General features: G+C 36.9%; 1 protein-coding gene across 1 annotated transcript in view; it reads right to left on the minus strand.

Moving 5' to 3' along the window:
• Window positions 1-3,800: 3,800 nt before the first annotated feature.
• Window positions 3,801-20,881, minus strand: part of SEL1L (SEL1L adaptor subunit of ERAD E3 ubiquitin ligase) — a 36,342-nt gene continuing 19,261 nt past the window's right edge. The window contains exons 13-21 of the mRNA XM_039705005.1: window positions 19,637-19,714; window positions 18,421-18,483; window positions 17,495-17,582; window positions 17,100-17,248; window positions 16,362-16,527; window positions 14,229-14,303; window positions 12,335-12,507; window positions 8,935-9,063; window positions 3,801-7,733 (exon numbers count right to left, since the gene is read on the minus strand). Coding sequence (XP_039560939.1) covers window positions 7,530-7,733; window positions 8,935-9,063; window positions 12,335-12,507; window positions 14,229-14,303; window positions 16,362-16,527; window positions 17,100-17,248; window positions 17,495-17,582; window positions 18,421-18,483; window positions 19,637-19,714 — 1,125 coding nt within the window. The 3' untranslated portion in view covers window positions 3,801-7,529. The remainder of the gene's footprint in view (window positions 7,734-8,934; window positions 9,064-12,334; window positions 12,508-14,228; window positions 14,304-16,361; window positions 16,528-17,099; window positions 17,249-17,494; window positions 17,583-18,420; window positions 18,484-19,636; window positions 19,715-20,881) is intronic.

Genomic DNA, 20,881 nt, shown 5'->3' on the forward strand with positions numbered 1-20,881 from the left:
GCATTTAGAAATCCCAAGGAGACAGTGGAAATTAATATTTTATTTGTTGTGTTTAAATAAGGAATAGTATTTTAAAGTGACAGAGAATATTGTTTGTTCTAGCACCTTTCCCAGTGCCAAATGGGATTAATGAGACACTAGATCTGAAATCTTAAAGGGGATTTATTTTTAGTTTACTTTTCTATTAATTTTAGTAGCATTTACCATAGAGTTTTTCCCTTTTCAGCCAAAGGATTATTTGCAAACTGTTTACTCTAAATATGAGAGCTGTGTTTTATGATGCTGAACTAGTATCACCAGAAACATTTAGAAGTATTTTGTATCAATCTACCTTTTGGAACTGAACTAAGGATGACAAATACAGTGAAGAGTAAACTCTTTGGGGCTTGTAAACCCAACATAATAATTAGGCCAATTTTTTGCAATTACATGTGCAAAAAATCTGAAGTATTTTTTGTGTCTCTATGGAGCTATTCACTGAATATACAAGATGGAGTAGGCAAACAGTTAATATACAATGTTCAGTTTGTTAGTTGAGAAATTACATCAATGAAGAAATCCTTCTTTCTTGCCCTGTTCTGAGAAGCTCCTATCTACTGGCATCCTTTGCCTTCCAAAAAATCAGAGTCCTAGTAGGGAACTCAGTAAGTTGTTAGTTTAGCAAATAGGCAGGAAAAGCCAACACAGCTGCGTGCAGTGAGATCACCACATTTATCTCACTGGGTCTGAATTCCCTTACTAGAGTCACCTCCCTTCTGTGCAATGTTTCCCAGATTTCAACAACCAAATCAAACACAGAATTATTTCTAAAAAAAAAAAAAAAAGACATCTTTAGTTATCCATATACAGCTGAACAGTAACACTGGATTCCGCAAGAAAAGGTATACTTATTTTGGTGTGGCTATTCTTCCTAATGGACTGTCCAGTCCTATAATCAATGGGATGAAAACTATACATGAAACTAAATACAACCTGAAGAGAATTAACTCAAATCCTCCTGATCTCACAGCCCCAGTAATGAAGAAAACAAAATCACTCTGGAAAATTCACCAACATGTACACTATGAGGCCTTCAGCCTTTGAATTCAAAGCTGGATGACTGTTCAAGAAGTATCTTTTTTACAATGCAAAGTTATAACCCTTAAACTGGAACATTCCACATATTTCTTCAGTAATTTTAACATCAGCTATAATAATGACTTTATAGTCTGTGTAGTGTGCTGGACTTTATCACATATCCCTTTTTAATACCAGCAATGCAAATTGGCTTTTCCTTTAAAATTGCTGTTGACTAGATTTGGGAAACTTTCCAAATAGTAGCAGTGATAAAAATAATAATAAATTATTTAGAAGGACCTAAAATGCCATTAATTAATAGAATTTCCATATATAGCAAAGTCTGGAGCTTAGCAAACATTAAAGTAAGATTGGTCAGAAACAAATAGTGTAACATATTTTTAATTAGTTTTCAAGATTTTTGGATAGCTCAAATACTGCACCAGATGATCTCAGTGAAAAATGAATTTTAAAAATTTCTTCATCACCTGTTGCTAAACATTTTCACTTACTTTACTGGGAAAGATTTTGTACTCTAAGAGAATATGTATTTAGCTTTGCAAAAGAGACCACTCTCCTGGAAGCTGTGCACATAATATTCCAAACAATGTTGGAAGACAGTTTGGCACATTTTAGAATGATTTTTTTTTACTAAAAAAGTTTTAATAGTCAAGGGAAGGTAATTGTTAGATCTTACCAGAAGCTACAGTGATTTTTAATTTTGAACTTTTGCTCCACAAATATGAGACATAAGAGTACTTAATTTTGTTAAGTTTCCAAAGCTCCTGCAACCAAGGACTTCTTACATCTCTATGTGTGTGCATATACACACATACATTCTCCCAAGATATGACAGTGACTCCAAGTGTGGAAGTGACTCCATTCCCAATCTTTGAGACCTCAAGTATTTAACAAGTCCAAGTTGCCATTATTGTCTAACACTCCCTTATGGCTACAAACACACACCCCAGGTACAACATTTTTTCTCCCCAGAAAAAGTAGTTAATTAGAAGCAATAAAAATATTGGTATGAATCCTGTACAGAAATGGAGTCACATAACAGATGGGAACTGGAACAATTAATTTTATACACAACAGCCTATGTTTAGGAGGAAGAATGAAGAAAAACAAGCATATAAAAATAAGGAAATACAGAAGATGTTTGACTGCAAAATTGAAGAGCTATAATTTCAGTATTTTGCAACAGAAAAAACTGATATTCTTCAAAGGTATTTTCAAAAATCTGGAATTCTAATACATGTTATAAGGAAAGCAAAAAAAGTTGGATACCAAAGAAATAAAAATGTGAGCAACCCATCTCTGTCGAAGCTAAATGACATCTATCTCTCTTACTACCTGAAGTACAACTACAGTGGTAGTCGTACTCTACCTCCACTTACTTACTTTTCTTTCTGGAAATAAAATTTAAGACTACATGTTACAGTTTTCATTATCTGGATATATGGTACACTGTCCTCCCTCATTCTTGGCATCAGATGAAGTTGATTACAGTTGTCTGAAAATTTTTGACAGTAAGTAGGCTAGAGTGACTTTTTTCCTCAATTATTCTGTATAAAAAAAAAGGAATGAAAGTAATGACTCCATTAATATCATGATAGTTTAGAGAAGAGGAAGAACATTTTGTCATCATACCAAATAACACATTCTAATCAAACTGGTCTTGTAGGTTCAGAAATTATACTCTCTAATAATATTTTAAATGGTTTTAGTCTCAAGACTAAAATATAAAAAATACAGCAATATAAAAACCGAACCCAAACCAAATATACTACTTTTCAATGAACATTATCCTGGAGCTTTTTAATACAAACTACAGAAATTCCCAACACTCCCCCACACCACATCATATATTTACCTGGTACTCAGTTTCCTCCACAGAACACATTGACTATGGGCTACAAATAAAATCAAGCATCTACTTGATGCCATCTCAGTTGAGTATGTCAGCAATCACATCTCAAACAATGGACTTTTTTGGGGAGTGAGGGATGACCTCACTAAGCTTGAGCTTTGTTAGTCGAACTCAAGCTGGTTTTAACACCTGCAGTGCTGCTTTTACCTGCAACAAGTGCTACTGGCAGGAGCAGACAACATGGAAAGCCTCAAAACACCAGAAAACCATGTGATTTGGGCTGATGCTCAGGATCATTTACCTATTGATACCATTCCTAGCCATTATTGATCCCCCACTGGCCTTACCTTCCTTCTCCCAAATGAACAAGCACACTGGAAAGCCATCAACTTAAAGAACTGAACAAGGGAGAACTTGGTCTCAACAGGTGGAGCCCAAAGGGATGAGTGAGTCAAAAAACAGCCTGCAAAGCAAACAAATCTGTCAGCTTGGAGTAGTCCCACCCCCAGTATCTCAGTATCTGTTCCGACTGACTGAATTATCCCTGTATTAGTATGGAAAAAGCAGTAGTAATTCTGAAGTTACTGGTCACTGCTCTTGAATCACACAGCAGTTCTGTGTCTACCAGCCAAGGTACAAATGCTATATACACTGTCTCACACACACACACACACAGAGGGCAAGTTTATAGCATAACTGAAGATAAAATGTATAATGATCCATTCCCCCTCTCTCTTTGCCCTTCCTAAGGGATGGAAGTGAAAATATGAGGATCCTTATAGGAAGGGATGCATTGAACAGTGGCAAATACCAGTGCATATGACTATCAATTCACATCTCCTGTCATCATAACCACTGTGAACACTGAGGGTAACCACACAGGTGGTATCTTTATTTCACAAGATTAAAGATACAGTACAAAATGAATCTGTACATCTTTCTATTAACAGAATTTGTTTACACAATTATATTACATTTGACCAGCCTTTATACGGATTTTAAATACAAAATAAATTTACAAAACTCCTACAAGACCCTTTAAAGAACTGTAGCTGATAAAAACAAAGGGTTCCCCCCAATAGTCCCTATTTGCCATATGCATTTGCAGTAGTTCAAATCAAACTAAATCTTTTCAGTTTAATATTCTCTGAAACAAAAAAATAGAATTTCAGTTCATTGTTGCCTATGTAAAAGGAAAGCAACTTGCAAAGGTGAGTGTAATCCCCTCTTATAGGCCAAAACTAGCATATAATAGGTGGAAATTAGATAATGCATAGTCTTAAAAGTCCTGTGACAAGCCATATCCCAATATTCTTCCCCCAAATTAAAACTTTTTTTTTTTTTTTTAGTAAGAGTAGCTGACTTATGGAAGATAACTAAAAAGTGAGTAAAACTATCTCACAAGAGTCTCATGAGGATGTTTGTATCAAAGGCTTATCTTCTATTACACTGTCCCATCATGGACAATATAAAGCAAGAAAATTATTTCAACAGATAGCTCTGGGACAAGTTTCACCAGTGATGAACTAAATTCCTGTTTTCTCAACAGTTCAGTGTTTCTTTTAACTAGCAAGAACAGCTAATGTCTTTGATTAATAATTTGAGATGCAGAATAATGCGTTTTTTTCATGTTTTCCCACAGTTTTCCTATCCCACCAATAACACTTAGTGCTCTGTAGTTCCATTTTCTGTGCAGGGAAAGAAGAGCATATGTCTATGAAGGTCAAATAGGCAGGCTCTGGCTTATGTTATTACACACAAAGAACAAAACTTTTCATTCAAACCATACTGAACACACCCAGAAAGGTTTCTCTTAAATCATATTTCCCCTCTAAAATACTCCTGCATATAAACTGTAAGATAACCTGTGTGCTACCAAAAGAAAAAAGTACTTCACTGCAGTAAACTGAGCAACTCAGCTTCTTTAGGAAAAAGATGCTTGATTAACTAAGCACACAACAAGGAACATATTGCTAGTAAGAGTTAAATATACTTTCCTCAAAATGCAAGTTTCAGAACCGAGTAGTAAGGGATTGTCAAAAAAACTTGTCATGGTGTAGATAACTGATTTAGAAAACTTATTCGTATCTTTAATCCCTGAGTTAACTTGCCATTATTTATGGCAAGTACCTTTTACTTCTACCACCACATTCAAATGAATGTCATCTGAAAAGTTAGTGGTAGTAATTTGGTGGAAGGGAAAAAAGCAGGAGAAAGACTTCCTTATTGCTCCTTCAAAAAGCATTTTTAAAAATGAAATAACTTGCTGATCTTCAATGGTTTTCTTCTGCTGATTTCTTGGATGTAAAAATGCATCAGATTCACTGAAAGTCATCTATAAGACTGTCACATAGCAGCAGTGATGAGAGGGTCTCATGCAAGTAAGAGAACTTTTAGAATTTAGTTCTAATAGATCAACAACCAAAACATTTTAATAATGCAGTAACAAAATTGTTAAATTGCCTAAGAGACCAGTACCAATGAATGAATGGTATTTAACTGAAAAACGTTTTCCATATAATCTTTAATTTACTCATGCCAAGCCAAAATGAGTTAAGTGACAGTGGCAAAATATGTCAGAGGGAGTGTTCAGAAGTCACAGATATCTTAGAAATGCAGCTGGGGAATGCTGTACATATAAGACACTACATTTAAGTTCAATACTGTTTTCATCTGCTAATGGTGATTGAGACTGAACAAGGCATTCCTCTACCACATGCTGAAACCCTCCACACTAAAATTAAAGATTTGTCTTCATATGACCAGCATAAGCATTGTGAAGTACTGAGAAGTTCTACCTATAATACTAGTACATTTAATACTAGTCATCCATGACATATCCATTAACAAAAGAATGGATAGCTTATCTTCTATCCCAAACTAGAGGCCTATTGTGCAATGACCTCCTTGCACATGTACCAAGTATGAAACCATACCAAACTCTCAATTCCAAATAAAGTGTATTGATATGTTGTTGCCAATACACTGGAAAAACATTTGCACGAAAAGAAGCCCTTAACCCTTTAAACACAACAGCTTCTGTCAGAAAGCAGCTAAAGCCTCCTTATTTGCATTCATTCAGCTTTATGATAGTATATTCAGAGGGTTTAATGCTAGTACAGAAACCAATATTTCACTACCATTGGAAAATAAGAACAGACACTTATGCATTTCATACTTCTAGATTATTCCACCACTGCTTCCCAATCCTAGCCCCAGAAATTGTAGTTCAATGAAAATTGTCACTACGTGAAGATTCCTCTTGCAGTCTTAAATCATCAGTCCACAGGTCAGTCTTTACACTCATTAAAAGGCCTTTACACTGACCTGGTGGCATCAAGAAGCCACTAGTCGTCTTTCTCTTTGGATTTTATTGTTACAAGGGGTCCTCGAGATGGCACAGCCAGACACACTACTGTGACTTTGCTCGATGCCAGGTACAAGAGAGGTTGGCGACAGCCAGAGCACCCCTGTAGCTCTGGAGTAGCATCACTGGCATAAGCCCATGCCCTTTTGTAGAGAGCATGCATTTTTGTGGCTCTTTTTTGTAGATGCATTAAGCAGATGCATGCATGAGATACACACATTTCTTTCTTGCAGTGCAAATCACTAACAGGATTGTTGAAAATTAAGCACAGAACTTCCAACTCCAAAAGCAAGTCAGCTAACTCGCTGAGATTTCTGGCTCTCTCCTTTCTTCAGTGTGCGCAGTAATACTGGTGCTTTCTGCTATCTAGACTCAGCTTCTTAGTAAAGACAATTTTAAATTTAGGAACTCTAACAATATGTTTCATGTCATGAAGGATTGCAAAGTACACAGGCTCCTGAAAAGTTTTACAAGTATGTGAGAGCTGGGTGCTGTGAGGACAGTTTTCAACTGATGAGCTTTACAGACCCCATCTGTCCCACTCCACCACACAAGCTACATACTGACTGCTGAGAACTGTCTAAGGGGAATGGAGGAAAATACCCAAAACAAAAATCACAAATGGACAGTAGCATGTTTGCTGGCTTAGTTTCCAGAGTTTATCAATAATCTATGTTAAACCATCCAAGACAACCTAAAAGACCAAAGCGTAAAAAATACTAAGAAAAATGAAATAAGGACTGTAGAAATACTTGGGATGCAGGTCAGAATTTAAGTTCCTAACAGCCCTAATATTTTCAGAATTTGAATATAGGTCAGCTTCTTGGACTTAGAATTGGCCATAAATTTATTATTATTACTTTTATAAAGGGCAACTGTTACCGAGCAGGCAAAAACCTTCCACTGCTAGCCTTCTGTCTCTCTGGGAGATGAAAAGGACTCTGAATAAAGAGGAACTAGATACAGCAGGCAACATTTTTGTAGTAGCACACTTGTGTTTCCATGAAAAAAAGCCATAGTGTTATTCCATTGGCACTGAAATAACATTCAAATCAGTTTCAAAATAATTTTCTTATCCCTGAAAAAAGGCATCATTCTAAGCAGCTTTCAAACATTTTTTTTTAAACTTCTTTGTGCCTCTTTTGGGGTAGGGACTGTCGATCCAAAGTCCTCATTCACAATGAAAATTGTTCCTTTAGGAAAAATCCAGTTCTTTCACTGAGGCTCTTGTTGCTATTGTGGTGCTTGATGCTCTGGGGGCGGTTCTTGTTGAGGCACAGCTGGCCGCAGTCCTGCTGGTCTGGGAATTGCTTGGTGTTGCCTTTGTCTGTAAGCTATAATTGTTCCCAGGAGCAAGGCGATGATAGTCATAAGGTAGAGGTCCCACTCAGGCCCCAGCAGCTGGTCCATATCAATGTGTGAGAATACCTCTCTTATCTAAGAAGGAAAAAGTCCACATCATGTCAAAGAACACAAATGGGAAATTACTTTGATTTTAAATTTGACTTGTAACACTTTTCACCTACAAGTATCAGTTTTAAAACTTTGTGGCTCTTTTCCTCTCTGAAAAAATAGTACCACATCAGTGACATTCTTAGTTTCCAGGAACTAAAAAACCATTAAGACCAAGAGCCATCCTATGTAGAATGAGGTACGCTATTTTCTATTTTAGAGATGAAAGTTCCACCGTGGAGTTTTGTGGCTTTCCCATGAATGACAGAGCATTAAGCCTCAGGACACTTGTGTGGTCCAATGCTGAGATTTGTGCAGTTAACGGACAGGTAATTTTGACAGAAGTGTCTTTTTGTAAGACCTCATTTGCATAAGGATTAGCCAAGACACACTTCTCCTCTTCACTGCTGTATCTGATGATACTACACAGTCACTGCCAATTTAAAAAAGGAAAAGCTGTGTTCTGCATACCAGCTTCTCTGAGTGCTATGTGGGTATTTGCCCAATTGACTTAAGTATTTTGACTGTCCTCAGCCTCAAGACTACTATAATTTGTCAAACTTTGCTGAACTGTCTGAAATTGCATTTGCTCTAAGTGGTAATAACTTCCATACCATTTTAATTTATTAACTAATTCAAAAAGGCAGTCAGATGTCAGTACACTGAGAAATATTGGAAAGACCTCACTTTAATTCCAGACAAATTTTTTTTCAGGGCCACCACCCAGTAGAAACACTACAAAATACCTAAACTATCTAATACAAATACATTTTTCCCACATAGAGAACAAACACAACTATAATGGGGTTGTTACAGCTGAATATAAAATAGCATGAGAATTAGGGATATAATTTTTTTCCCCCTGAGCAATTATGTCAGTTTAATCTGCTTCATTTTGATAGCAGATGGTCATGGATAAGAGCAATCAAACAGTTTTGAGAAATTCTCTTCAAGGAAAGAACAGCACACAACAGCACTGCCTGTGCACAGTTCAGATTCACAGAGTTGCACAAATAGGAAATAGGAATGAAAGCTTCAGCGACTCTCTTAACATGCAACAGTAGAAAAAAAATCTATCCTAAGTTTGCAGAAGGTTCAAGCAATACTTCTATTTAAGCAAAATTACAAATTGAGCTTCTTTGAAAAACTGAGAACGCATTTGCTCTTCTAACTTTGCATTACTTACATTGATTTCTCGTATGTACTGCAAGGAATAAATCACTCCAAGCTTGCAAAGTGCTAGGAAGACTGGAACCTGAGCATCTGGGCTTGCTTCAGCTGCCATGTCATAGAATCGCTTTGCAAGATGAATATCCTAAAGTTAAGAAAAATCAAAGCACAGTTTTGAAGAACTTGAAAAATTAACCATCATTTTTTTTCTAAGACATGTTCACCTTTGGATATACAAGTAAATGGAAGCTTCAGTTTGAGGATAAAGCTATTTTAACTGATGCTGGAAATGAAGTTCACAAACAGGTTACTAATACTGTAAACCAAGGCAAATATTTCAGTAACTCTAGTACTCTAACATCTCGAACACCACAAGAAACACAAAAGACTAAGAAAACCCAAGCAGCATTTCCTTTCAGTTACACTACAGTATGCCTGCTGCATAGTGCAGCTTCTAACTATTTCTGCATATATACACAAATTAGATTTTACTACTTGTTCAAAATGCACATAACTGGCATTAGTGAGAGCAGCCTGGCAGAAGTACAAGCACAGAGAGCAATTTAAGGAAGAGCTTAAATTAGTGCTCTCTTTGGTGGCAACTGAAACAAGGTGGTAACTGTAAGAACTGAGGGTACGTGTACTGAATAGCTTAACTTTCCTTGTTTGTCCAGTGTTTTTTAGGCTCTGCTTCAGATACATACTGTGCAGTGTTAGGAGGCTATTTGGATACAAACTGGCTATGTTCACCCAATGATGTGAAGAACAGGCTTGTGTAAGACTTGACTCTGAAAGCGTTCCAAATTGGACACTTAAAATAAGAGGAATCTCCAGCACTTCATTCCACATGCTCCTTTGATAATTTCCTGATGGTGAAATACCATAAAGGTTTTCTGCTCATTGATAGAGCAAAGCTTAGTTCCATAACAATCGTGGAAATAACAGTATGAAAATTGACATATTAAATGAAAGAGATGCAGTAGCATACATTTTAGTATTTTAATTTAATAGAACAACTCTTAACACTCATTGAGGCTGGAAAGTTTATCTTTTGTATAACTATTAAAAGAGCTTCCTTACCTCCTTTGCACTGTGCTAGTGTTGATGTAAAAGGAGATCCTAAATAATGGCTTATTTTCATTTCTAATTAGCAAGCACTTTGTTCTGCTTATGCCTACTTTACTCTTACTTGACAGAAAAGTGCAAACCATAGGAGTCTGAGCTATAACACACAAGTAGCACTGAAATACCACACCAAATCTTAAGATGATAGTGCAATAAAATTAACTCATTCTTAATTTTGAGCGGTTTATGTAAACAATCTTCATTCTGAAATGTAGCCTCAGGGATTGACAGCATTAAATCTATCAAGAGTGTCTATGTGTGAGATTTCTGAAAAGGCTTAGTACTTGGCATTGACCTAGGGTGAGTTTGAAAACCATCCTGGTACAGGAAGTGTAGCATAAAATTCTGTATGTAAGAAAAATACTATTTATTCAATAATTAAACTGAGAATAAGGCAAAAGGTGTTTGGTGGGGAAAAAAAATTCCCACATTAGAAAACACCATGTTTATCCAGAATGAACAGTGATCTAAATTGAAGTTGTGCAGGCTACCTTATTGGAACATTCTCCCTAGCTATGGAGTGCTTACAATTTTAATGACATGGATCTAGGTGAGGAGAGATTTAAAGCACATGTCCCTTTCTTCAAAACACTAACTCCCCAATTCTGTTATGTACTACAGTGCTACTACAGTTTATATGTCCCATCCAGAGGCCTCTAGTGGAAGAACAGACTTCAGTGGTAGACATCCTATTACATCTGGAAATATGACTATCAGTCATTTTCAGAGGTGCTCAAAATGCAACAATTCTGTGAAAGGAAAGCCAAATATTTTGTTTCATGCAAAACTCAGTCTTAGCCTTTTTTAGAATATCCTGGCCCAGTCCCTAACCTTATCTAAATCAGTCCTAAATATCCATCTTCTCATCTTACAGCTGTAATGTTTTAGAACACAGAAAGCAAAGACATTACATATTCAGGATTACTAAGACTGGTTTTATACATGCAATTTCCTTGCTTAGACGGTCTCAGTGCACCTTTCCTCTACCTATATAAACTATCTCTATTTCTCTTGCAACTTAACATTTCATTCTGTGGTGGATCTGAAGGAGAGAAAGTATTATTCCTCTGCATAAAGCAAGGCTACATATGCTCATCATGAGCCTCTATGCACTCATTTTGGCTTGCTGTGTGTAGCCATCCTGCTTCAAGCTGGAGTATACTCTGTGCAAAAGATGGCATTAGGAATAATTTTTTTTTGTCATGGTGAACATGATGCAATAACCTTTTCAAACTTTTTATTATTTGATTTATATTGTTTTGTATTCAAGACAGAAGCAAAACAAAAAGGTCCATGCCTGAAAGAAATTTTTTTTTTCTTAAGAAAATCTCTAACTTCAGAACTATTGCTTTTAGCTGCAGACTTATTTTCACAAGTCAACCAATTTGAGGGCTCGGTTACAAAGGAAAAACCATCCTAAAGTAACATTTGAAAATAAACTTCAGAAAAAATGCAGTTTGTGTATATATTGTCACTTCTACATCTAGGTCACTAAGCATTTTTCAAATGCTGACTGCCTGATGCTGCCAAATTAACAATACTGACTTATGACTTGCTCTTCATTGTTCTCGTATTTTGTAAAGAAGCAAAAATTGGTCTTTTAATAGACCAACAGAATAATTAAAAGGTGCATATGTAGACAAAAAAAAAGATGAAGCTCACTGAAAATAGAGAAAATGAAGTTATTATTAAATCCATTCATTACGCTAAGGTAGGCTGCTCAAAATTAGTATGAAATGGCCAGTTACATTATTTTGACACATACAGAGATATGTTTCTCTGGATTCCATATGAATTAAATCATGGACAACAACACAACACAGGCTTCCTAGGAGAACCAGGACCCTATACTGTCTTCTTTAGGTGATGTAGTTTGCCTAACTTGAAAAACCACAGCTGATTTGGTCATGGTTATGCTTTTGTTACCTTTTTTTCCAAAATGTCATGATACAGGAAACAATTTAACCAGTGTTTCAGAGGACAAGAATAATCCTGTACTAAAATACTATGAGCCTGGAGTTGATTTGCATTCATTTCACTACACTTCAAAGTCTTGAAAGCATTACTGAAGCATATGGCACTCTTTTTGCCAATAATCACAGTTTTGGGCAAATGTTCCTTCCCCATCTATGCATCAATTCTTCACACAGTTAAGTGTGAAGTCAATAGACTTGTCCATTGCCTATTGGTGAATGTATTAGGAGACATGCTAATTCCAGTAGTTGTAAACTTAACTGAGTATTAGCAAATGTACTCAAACAAAGCAGACTCTCAGTGTACAGCTCACTCACCTGCTTGATGCCCAATCCCTTCTCATGCATGTAGCCCAGATTAAACATTGCTTGAGCACTGTGCTGCTGTTCTGATGCCAGTCGATAGTGAATAAATGCAGTTTCATAGTCAACATCAGTACCAAACCCATAAAAATGGTAATCTCCAAGCTTAATTCTTGCAACAGTGTATCCTATAAATCAAAAAACAACAAAAAAGGATAAAATAGCTAAGCAAAGAAACCCTTTTGGCTTCCTATGAAGATGCAGTAGGACCGTTAGCATTACTTTTCACAGTTTGTACAAACTGTTTATCTTTCACCACCCCTCACATAAACCACTTTTAATTTTTAAATTTGGTTAAGCTAACCAAAACACAGCCAATTTCTATCTGCAGGTAAGACTTTTTCCTAGTAATCCTGCCAACATTTTTATTGCTATATAGTGGTATCAGCTGAAAACCTGTAACATGTTCATGATCAGTCCCTTATTACAGAAAACCTTTTCATTTGCTATATAGCCTTTAAAGGATTCAACTTTTTTCAAAAAGCAGTAGCACTAGAAACTTGAAGAATAGTGTCTCATCATTCACGTCATCATCTCAATTTCTTAATTTTCAACTAAAAGTGTTAAAAGTCTGAATTTGCATGGTAGTCTTCCTCTCAAGTTAAAAACTAGCAGACAGATATTAGTGTAGATGCATGCCTTTGGAAGTTAGATAACCAATAGTGAACTTATCTTGAGGTATTTTAGGGTAGGCAAACAAGCACCAGAGTTTAAATTTGGGTTGTTTGGACATCAAGGATGCATTCTTCATCACTGCTTACTTTGAAAAGGAAATTGCATTTCTTAATAAATGATGAAAAGTAATAAATTACTCTGAAGGATTTTGGATTTATTTTTCCAAGCAGATATACTTTTCTACAAGACAGTGTAAATGTTGCTAATGTTGTTTAACACTGCACTACAATTCCATATTGAACAGCAAAAGAAACACAAAGTACATTTGTATTTTAGTCCTTTTAGTCTTTAGAATCACAGAATGGCTCAGACCTGCAGAGATATTGTAATGACACTACAGCTAACAACAGACCAAAGAACACAAACCACCCTACCTGGGATACAATTCTGTTAAGAGGAGAAGGTAAACTTCCCCTCTTTATATGTTTCATAAAAAAAACAGATGAAACTTGTAATGACACTACAGCTAACAACAGACCAAAGAACACAAACTACCCTACCTGGGATACAATTCTGTTAAGAGGAGAAGGTAAACTTTCCCTCTTTATATGTTTCATAAAAAACCAGATGAAATTGGACATTAATGGCTCTACTAAATGTTAAGGAAACCTTCCTGTCTGACCATTTGGGAGGCACTGTGGCCATCACACTCCCACCACTACAGACTGTTCCTGCAGGGACTGAAGCTCTTCCCCCTTGGCAGTGCGTGGCTGCAAGGGCTGATGGGCACTTGACTCCCTACTTGTGCCACTCTCACGCAGTCAGATAAGCTTTCTTTACTGGTTTGACCCTGGGTTTCCAAGAGCAGAGTCTCAGATACCTGAATCTTTTAAACAATTTAATAATGGCACAGTAACACAAAAAACAGCTTGAGCTTGTTTTTCTGAGGAGGAATCCCAAACAAAAGAATCCCTGGGTTTTTATACCCTCACAGTCTGTTCATACTAAAGTCTGGGGTCCTTGGCTCCTGCTATGTCTTGTCACCTGGCTGGGCCATAGGTCCTTGGGCCTCTTGTTATGGAAAAGGTTGGCAGCTCATGGCTCCTTGCCTTGGGCTCCTCCCTGGAGTTGACCCAGAGCTCAACCTGCAGCTCACCCTGCAGCTGCAAAGCTATACTGAATGTATTCCTCAACATTAAAAGAAACAGACTGGAATTGTGAGGCACAGACATACCTTGAGAAGCTGCTCTATTCCAGTGAAGCAAAGCTCGAGGATAGGTTTCATTTTCTCCTACTATGCTAGCTTCTTCTAAAGAGGAAAAAAATCCAGTTAAATAGAACCATGGTATTTGCACACAGGACCACAAAAAAAACCCCTGCTTATATTCAGTCTGCCAAAATATGTTAAATACTTGAAGGAATCTGTGTTATAGAACAAACAAGATTCAACTCATCTGAAACTTATAAAGACCCCTTTCATTTATACAGCCTTTCTATTTATCTGCCCACATAAGAGAGGTAGGAACAAACTATGTAATTTCACCCTGAACTATGGCTTACCAAGCATCTCTCCCATTCCAGCTGTAGGAGATTCTGACGCATACTTGAGGAATGACAGAAAATGCAAGTCTTAAGAACATACAATTTGGACTTTGACAAATACAAGCTAGAAGCACAACCTGCTATAGTTTTGGCCACCTGAAACCCAGGACTAGACAGGTAAAACAAAGGCTTAAACTCCTTAACCAGCCAGACTGCAGTCTCTTACGTGGCAGTGCTTCGGCTACTTCAGAAGTTGTCCATGTCACAATTTGAAGGTTCATCAGCTATCAGACTATTCAAAGGATTTGTAACTTGAGCTTCTAGTGTAACTGTAGTTTCAACTATACTGCCCCACAGCTGACACAAAGATTTTGTACAAAACATATAAAGTACTTTTAAACCAATCTCCAGTTGAGATACAGATACATCAGAGTAAAGATAAACAGAGTTTTAACTCAGGGAAAATGCTGCTTCTTTGCAAGCATGCACTTCCGGCCAAGACTGTCATTACTGTACCTTTTCTAAATATGATTCACTCAGACACCTTTAAAAAACATTAACTGGAAATGAAGATGTTAGATTAGCACATCAGCCTCCCGGAGGTGCTTTCAGTACTAAGATATAAAGTTGGCAGTGAGACCTAGATTTGGTATCGAAAAAGTTTAAAATACTGGGTTTTGCAGTTTGTAGAAAGATTTACCATTATACAATTTGGACTTTGACAAATACAAGCTAGAAGCACAACCTGCTATAGTTTTGGCCATCTGAAACCCAGGACTAGTCAGGTAAAACAAAGGCTTAAACTCCAGCCAGACTGCAGTCTCTTACGTGGCAGTGCTTCGGCTACTTCAGAAGTTGTCCATGTCACAATTTGAAGGTTCATCAGCTATCAGACTATTCAAAGGATTTGTAACTTGAGCTTCTAGTGTAACTGTGGTTTCAACTATACTGCCCCACAGCTGACACAAAGATTTTGTACAAAACATATAAAGTACTTTTAAACCAATCTCCAGTTGAGATACAGATACATCAGAGTAAAGATAAACAGAGTTTTAACTCAGGGAAAATGCTGCTTCTTTGTAAGCATGCACTTCCAGCCAAGACTGTCATTGCTGTACCTTTTCTAAATATGATTCACTCAGACACCTTTAAAAAACATTAACTGGAAATGAAGATGTTAGATTAGCACATCAGCCTCCCGGAGGTGCTTTCAGTACTAAGATATAAAGTTGGCAGTGAGACCTAGATTTGGTATCGAAAAAGTTTAAAATACTGGGTTTTGCAGTTTGTAGAAAGATTTACCATTGTACTTCCATTGTCTCCCAATGACTTAAACTCTAATAAATCCAATTCCAAGCCATCTAGTTCTAGTAAGACACATGGGACAAGTTTTTTTTCAAATCTAAGAGAATCAGCTGCCCAATTCCTTACCCCTGCTTCAAGAGTAGTATCAGTAAAGTCACACAAAGAAGAAGGTGCTGAGAAAATGCATTACAATAGAAAGAACAAAGGACACAGACTTCTGTGCATAGTACAGGTCAAAAGTAAACCTAATACAATCCCTACTTTTACAATTGCGCTCTGGAAATCCAGTGAATTTTTAGCACTGTGCAATTTTCTAAAGACACTCCACTTATTCCATTTTAAAATCCCTGTCAGAAATTAAATTTATTTTAACTTTTAGCCTATAAAGTCATCCTTAGAAGTGAAAATAAAAACGGATTGCTTTTCAATGTGAAGAGCAGGAAAGAGGACAAGAGCTTCATTAAAGTTCTAACATGACACCTCCAGGAAAATTCTTTTCAGTATATATTCAGATTCTTACTCTGATCAAGTATGAAAGCAGCATTGCTTTGTGCAACTTCATAGCCTTGTTCTGCCAGAAGAAGATACTGAACCACAGCAGAATTTGAATCACCATCTTTATAGCTGTTGTAGGCAGTCATCAGTCTTTCAGACCAACGCCCCCGTTCACAGACATTTTTAAACAACTGCAGAGGAAAAAGGAAGGGGGAGGACACTGGTTGTCAGCAACTTCAGAAATTTAGGTCTTGCAAGAAGTAACACTTTAACATTTTGATGCCTGTTCAAAATATTTGTATTTCACATGAAAACATGACAAGTAAACTCCACTGTTCAAGACAGGCTTACTTTAAGATACAAGTTGCTAAGCAGATAGATGCTTAGCAACTTGTAAGATTCTTAGTAAGTAAAGATAGTAACTTGTAAGATTCAGATGCTTACTCAGAATTATTTAGTATCTTGGTTTTGTTACACTTAAATCCAAGTATAAAAGAATAATTTAGTACTTATAAGTTACTGTTGCTTGCTTTGCATTACATTCTTTTGATTTTCTTCAGAGTTAATAACGGAAATACAAACTTGACATAAAAAACCAAAGATTTCTCTCATTAAATACAAACAAGTTTGCTAGTATATCACTTCCCTTTTTGACAGCCTTGACTCTGCAGTCACTGCTGGAAATGTCCTATACAGGCTGATGTGGTTATAGCCAATCTCTTTCAAGTCAGTATTACTGATCTTGATGAACAGGTGACCTTACCTCGACAGCAGTATGACAGGACCGCATCACTCCAGTGCCAGTAGCATGCATCTGAGCCAGATTGTAAAAAGCCAGAATGTGGCCACCCTGGGAGGCCAAGTTAAAATACTTCAAAGCTTGTTTATAGTCTTTCTTGACTCCAATGCCATCTAAAAGAAAGATTAAATCATTGCTCTTCATTCCTCTTGAAAAGCAGCATTGCATAAAACAGTTCTTACTCTTTAAAATTACTCTAGAGAAGCTTGAGAAAAAGTCAGGAGAAAACAGAATGAAATACAAGTTCGATGTAGTAAGCCCATTCTACATGCAGTGTATGCACACCTCTGATGCCACCTAGTGAGCAGTGACTGAAAGGGCAGGTGCTTAGACCTGCAAAAGGTTTTGATGCCACTTACTGTAATACATGGAACCTAGTTGAAGCTGTCCATCAACCCATCCCTGCTCTGCAGCCTTCTGGAAATACTTCAGTGCTAGCTCATAGTTCTGCAGGAAGATTTTGTCCAGTCATTAGAGCCTTGCAATACACCAAAGTTTAAGAGAGAAAATATGCATGTGCATATGTGAAAGGACAGATCTGTTTTACAGAAAAATTACAGCAAGATTTTCCAGTGAAAATATTGCCCTGTTCAAAATCTGGAAGCAAAAAAATGAAGCAGACTACAATGATATTTAGCCTGTTGTAACTCTGCAGCTATCTCAAAGCTGGCATCCACATACAGCACTGTTATGAACAGTTATACTTAACAGAATGGAAGCTCTGTTCAGTTTCTGGAACACTTATTTCCTCAACTTTGGGCTAATTCAAATTTTGAGTATCTGTTTGCATAGCTAAATATAAAACATTTGACAAGAAACCTTCCTATGGGAAAAGCAATAAAGCAAATGAACTAATCAAAAGTTTCAGTGTTTCTCCACTCCCACAGGAGTCACAAAATGGGGACAGTTAGGATTTGTTTTATTTCACAAGAAAACTATAGACAAGCTCAAATCTCCTGTTAAAACGCACACTTCTATGCATTTCTAATAGTTTAAGCAAAATTTTCAAACTTCTGAGAGCAAAATCAGGATGTTTCTTTCATAGCTGCTCAAAGTGCTTTTTTACATAGCATTTTTGAGTCAGCTCCAGTACTACTTGATAAGAAGTTTTTATTTTTGACATTCTCATTTTTAAGATTTCCTTAAGGAATTTTCAGTGTAACAGAAATCTTCACAATTAAGCTTTCCACAGTACTTCCCTCCAGGAAAAAAAAAAAAAAAATCTGTTGACAACAAAAAGTCACACAATCACCTATGATTAGAAAGACGACTGTCAAAAGCTTACCACTGGAACACCTCTTCCGTAGAGGTAAGCCATTCCTAATCCACTCTGTCCAACTGGATTACCCTGAAAACACAGAAAAACACTTCTGCAAAGAAAGGCAAAACCTACACCTGTATCTTTCAAATCTGCTATGTGTTTAATCATGAAAACATATAGTACTCAAGAGAGATTTATTTTATGCTCCTAGTAATACTTATTTAGGGAGGTAATAGCATTTACAGTAACTTTCATTCAGTAACTACATAGCTGATGAACAGGGAAAAAACTTTCAGTATTATTTATCAAAGTTGACTGTGCACTTTTACAGTGTCATACAAGAGGTAGAACCCATAACCCTAGAAAGATGGGAGATTAATAGTTTACTTATCTTTAGTTTTTCCAACTTCAAAATGTTTTGGGTGCTACAGAAGTTCCCAAAACAACTCTAAGAACCTGTGTTAAGGGTGAAATGGTGGCTGTCCTGTAAGCTACATTACTAACCACTGCTGCTGCAAAAGCAAGCACTATGGCACTACTTCAGTGCCAGGACAGGCAATAGGACACATCAGAAGTTTCAGTCAATACAGAGTGAGTGCATTGAGAGATCCTCACTTTGGCACAGAGATGTGGAACATCTCTATTCCACATTCAGATTGGGGAATATAAGAACCATGAAGGCAGTTTCTTAAAATAGTTCCTTCAGAACTTAATCTACTGTGTTTCACATGCTGAAACACAGTTCCTGGAGGACTACTCATGCTTTAACTATACAAACACTACCATAAGGGATAGATCAAAGACAGATACACGGAATTGACATGATAAAAAAACATCATCCTCAAAGAGTAAACAATCCAATGAGATGAGAGGTGTAAAACTATTATATATACACATAACAGAAGCACTGTAAATTCCTGTGACAAGACAGCTTCTAATTAACAAACACTAGCACTTCACAGAACTGCAGACTATTTAGGTGGACAGTATTTCATAATAATGAAATAGAGTTTGACTCTATCATGAGAGCCAGACTCCTTATGCTGAACAGAGCTTTATGAAGCACCATGGCCAGAGCTGGTTTTGACATCTTAGGCAAGCAAGATTATGGCCTAATTAATCTGGGACAAAAGCTGGGAATAGGTGTCTGCACATGGAAGAGCACATGAAGCATTTGCAGCATTTCAGAGCTTATCAATTTAGTACACATGCTGTAGTTCCACCTTACAGGTAATCATACCATATCAGCAGCTTTCTTGAAATACTGAAGGGCTGTTTCATTGCTCTGAGGTACAACATCACTTCCTTCTGAATACATCTGAAAGGGAAAGCCATTATTGAAGAACAGCCAAAAAGTACTCAGTTTAGCATGAAGACCATGAAGCAGATTCACTTATTGAGAGGGAATTACTGTACTTAGATTATTCTGACTATTTCATTACTGAATAATCATTAAAACTTGTCCAGAAGCAGAAAATACATCTCTGCTGTAAAGCTCAGAGGGTTTAACTTTCTAATGGAAAATGAAACCATTTTACTGCCCAAAAAATTAATTTTTTTTCAGGACAATACCCTTCATTTTTAATTTCTACCAATGTGCAGTGAAAAACATGCAATCAGGCAAAATTCTTGAGACCAGTGGAAATCAAACTGTATTAGCAGTCAAAATACTTTGCAAAAACAAAGCAAAAATTCGTTACTAAACACAGTTCACTTCAAGAGTAATTAGCGACAAAACAACCAATAAAGAAAGCAGGAACTACAATTTCTTCTGTCAGGTACCTTGAACAGCATATTATGCTTTTTTTTTAGGCTTTAAGGACATTAATTTTGAATTCTCTACTACAATGACGGCCTGAAAAAGATGACCTAGAGCTGGTGCTTATTGTAGGCTAACCTTAGAAGGTACTCAGATGGAGTAATAAGGATTTAGCTACTCACAGGCTGAAAGTAGTCTGCAACCCAGATCTCAGACAAGTGACCTAAATACCTTTTCTAAGCAGTAATGCATTATAATCACTGCCAGTAGCCTGCAAATCATGTTTTAAATTAAAAATCAGATTGGGTTAAAGATCATCTAGATCCAACTACCAAGCCATGGGCAGAGATGCTAGCCAGTAGATGAGGTTGCTGAGGGCGCAAACCAGCCTGGCCTTGAACACTTCCAGGGATGGGACACCCACAACTTCTCTGGGCAACCTGTTCCAGTGCCCCACTACCCTCCTAATAAAGAACTTTGGCCTAACATTTAACCTAAATCTCTCCTCATTTAGTTTAAAACTATTCCCCCTTGTCCTGTCACTACCTGTTGTGCAAACTGTTGCTCTCCCTCTTTTTTATAAGATCCCTTTAGGTATTGGAAGGTTGCAGTGAGGTCTCCCTGGAGCCTTCTGTTCTCCAGGCTGAAAACCCCCAGCTGTCTCAGCCTGTCTGCAGTGGAAAAGTGTTCCATCCCTCTGATCATCTTGATCCTCTGTGTTCACTC

The sequence above is a fragment of the Passer montanus genome, unplaced genomic scaffold (assembly GCF_014805655.1).
Source record: "Passer montanus isolate IOZ18808 unplaced genomic scaffold, ASM1480565v1 scaffold18, whole genome shotgun sequence".
NCBI classification, from domain to species: domain Eukaryota; kingdom Metazoa; phylum Chordata; class Aves; order Passeriformes; family Passeridae; genus Passer; species Passer montanus.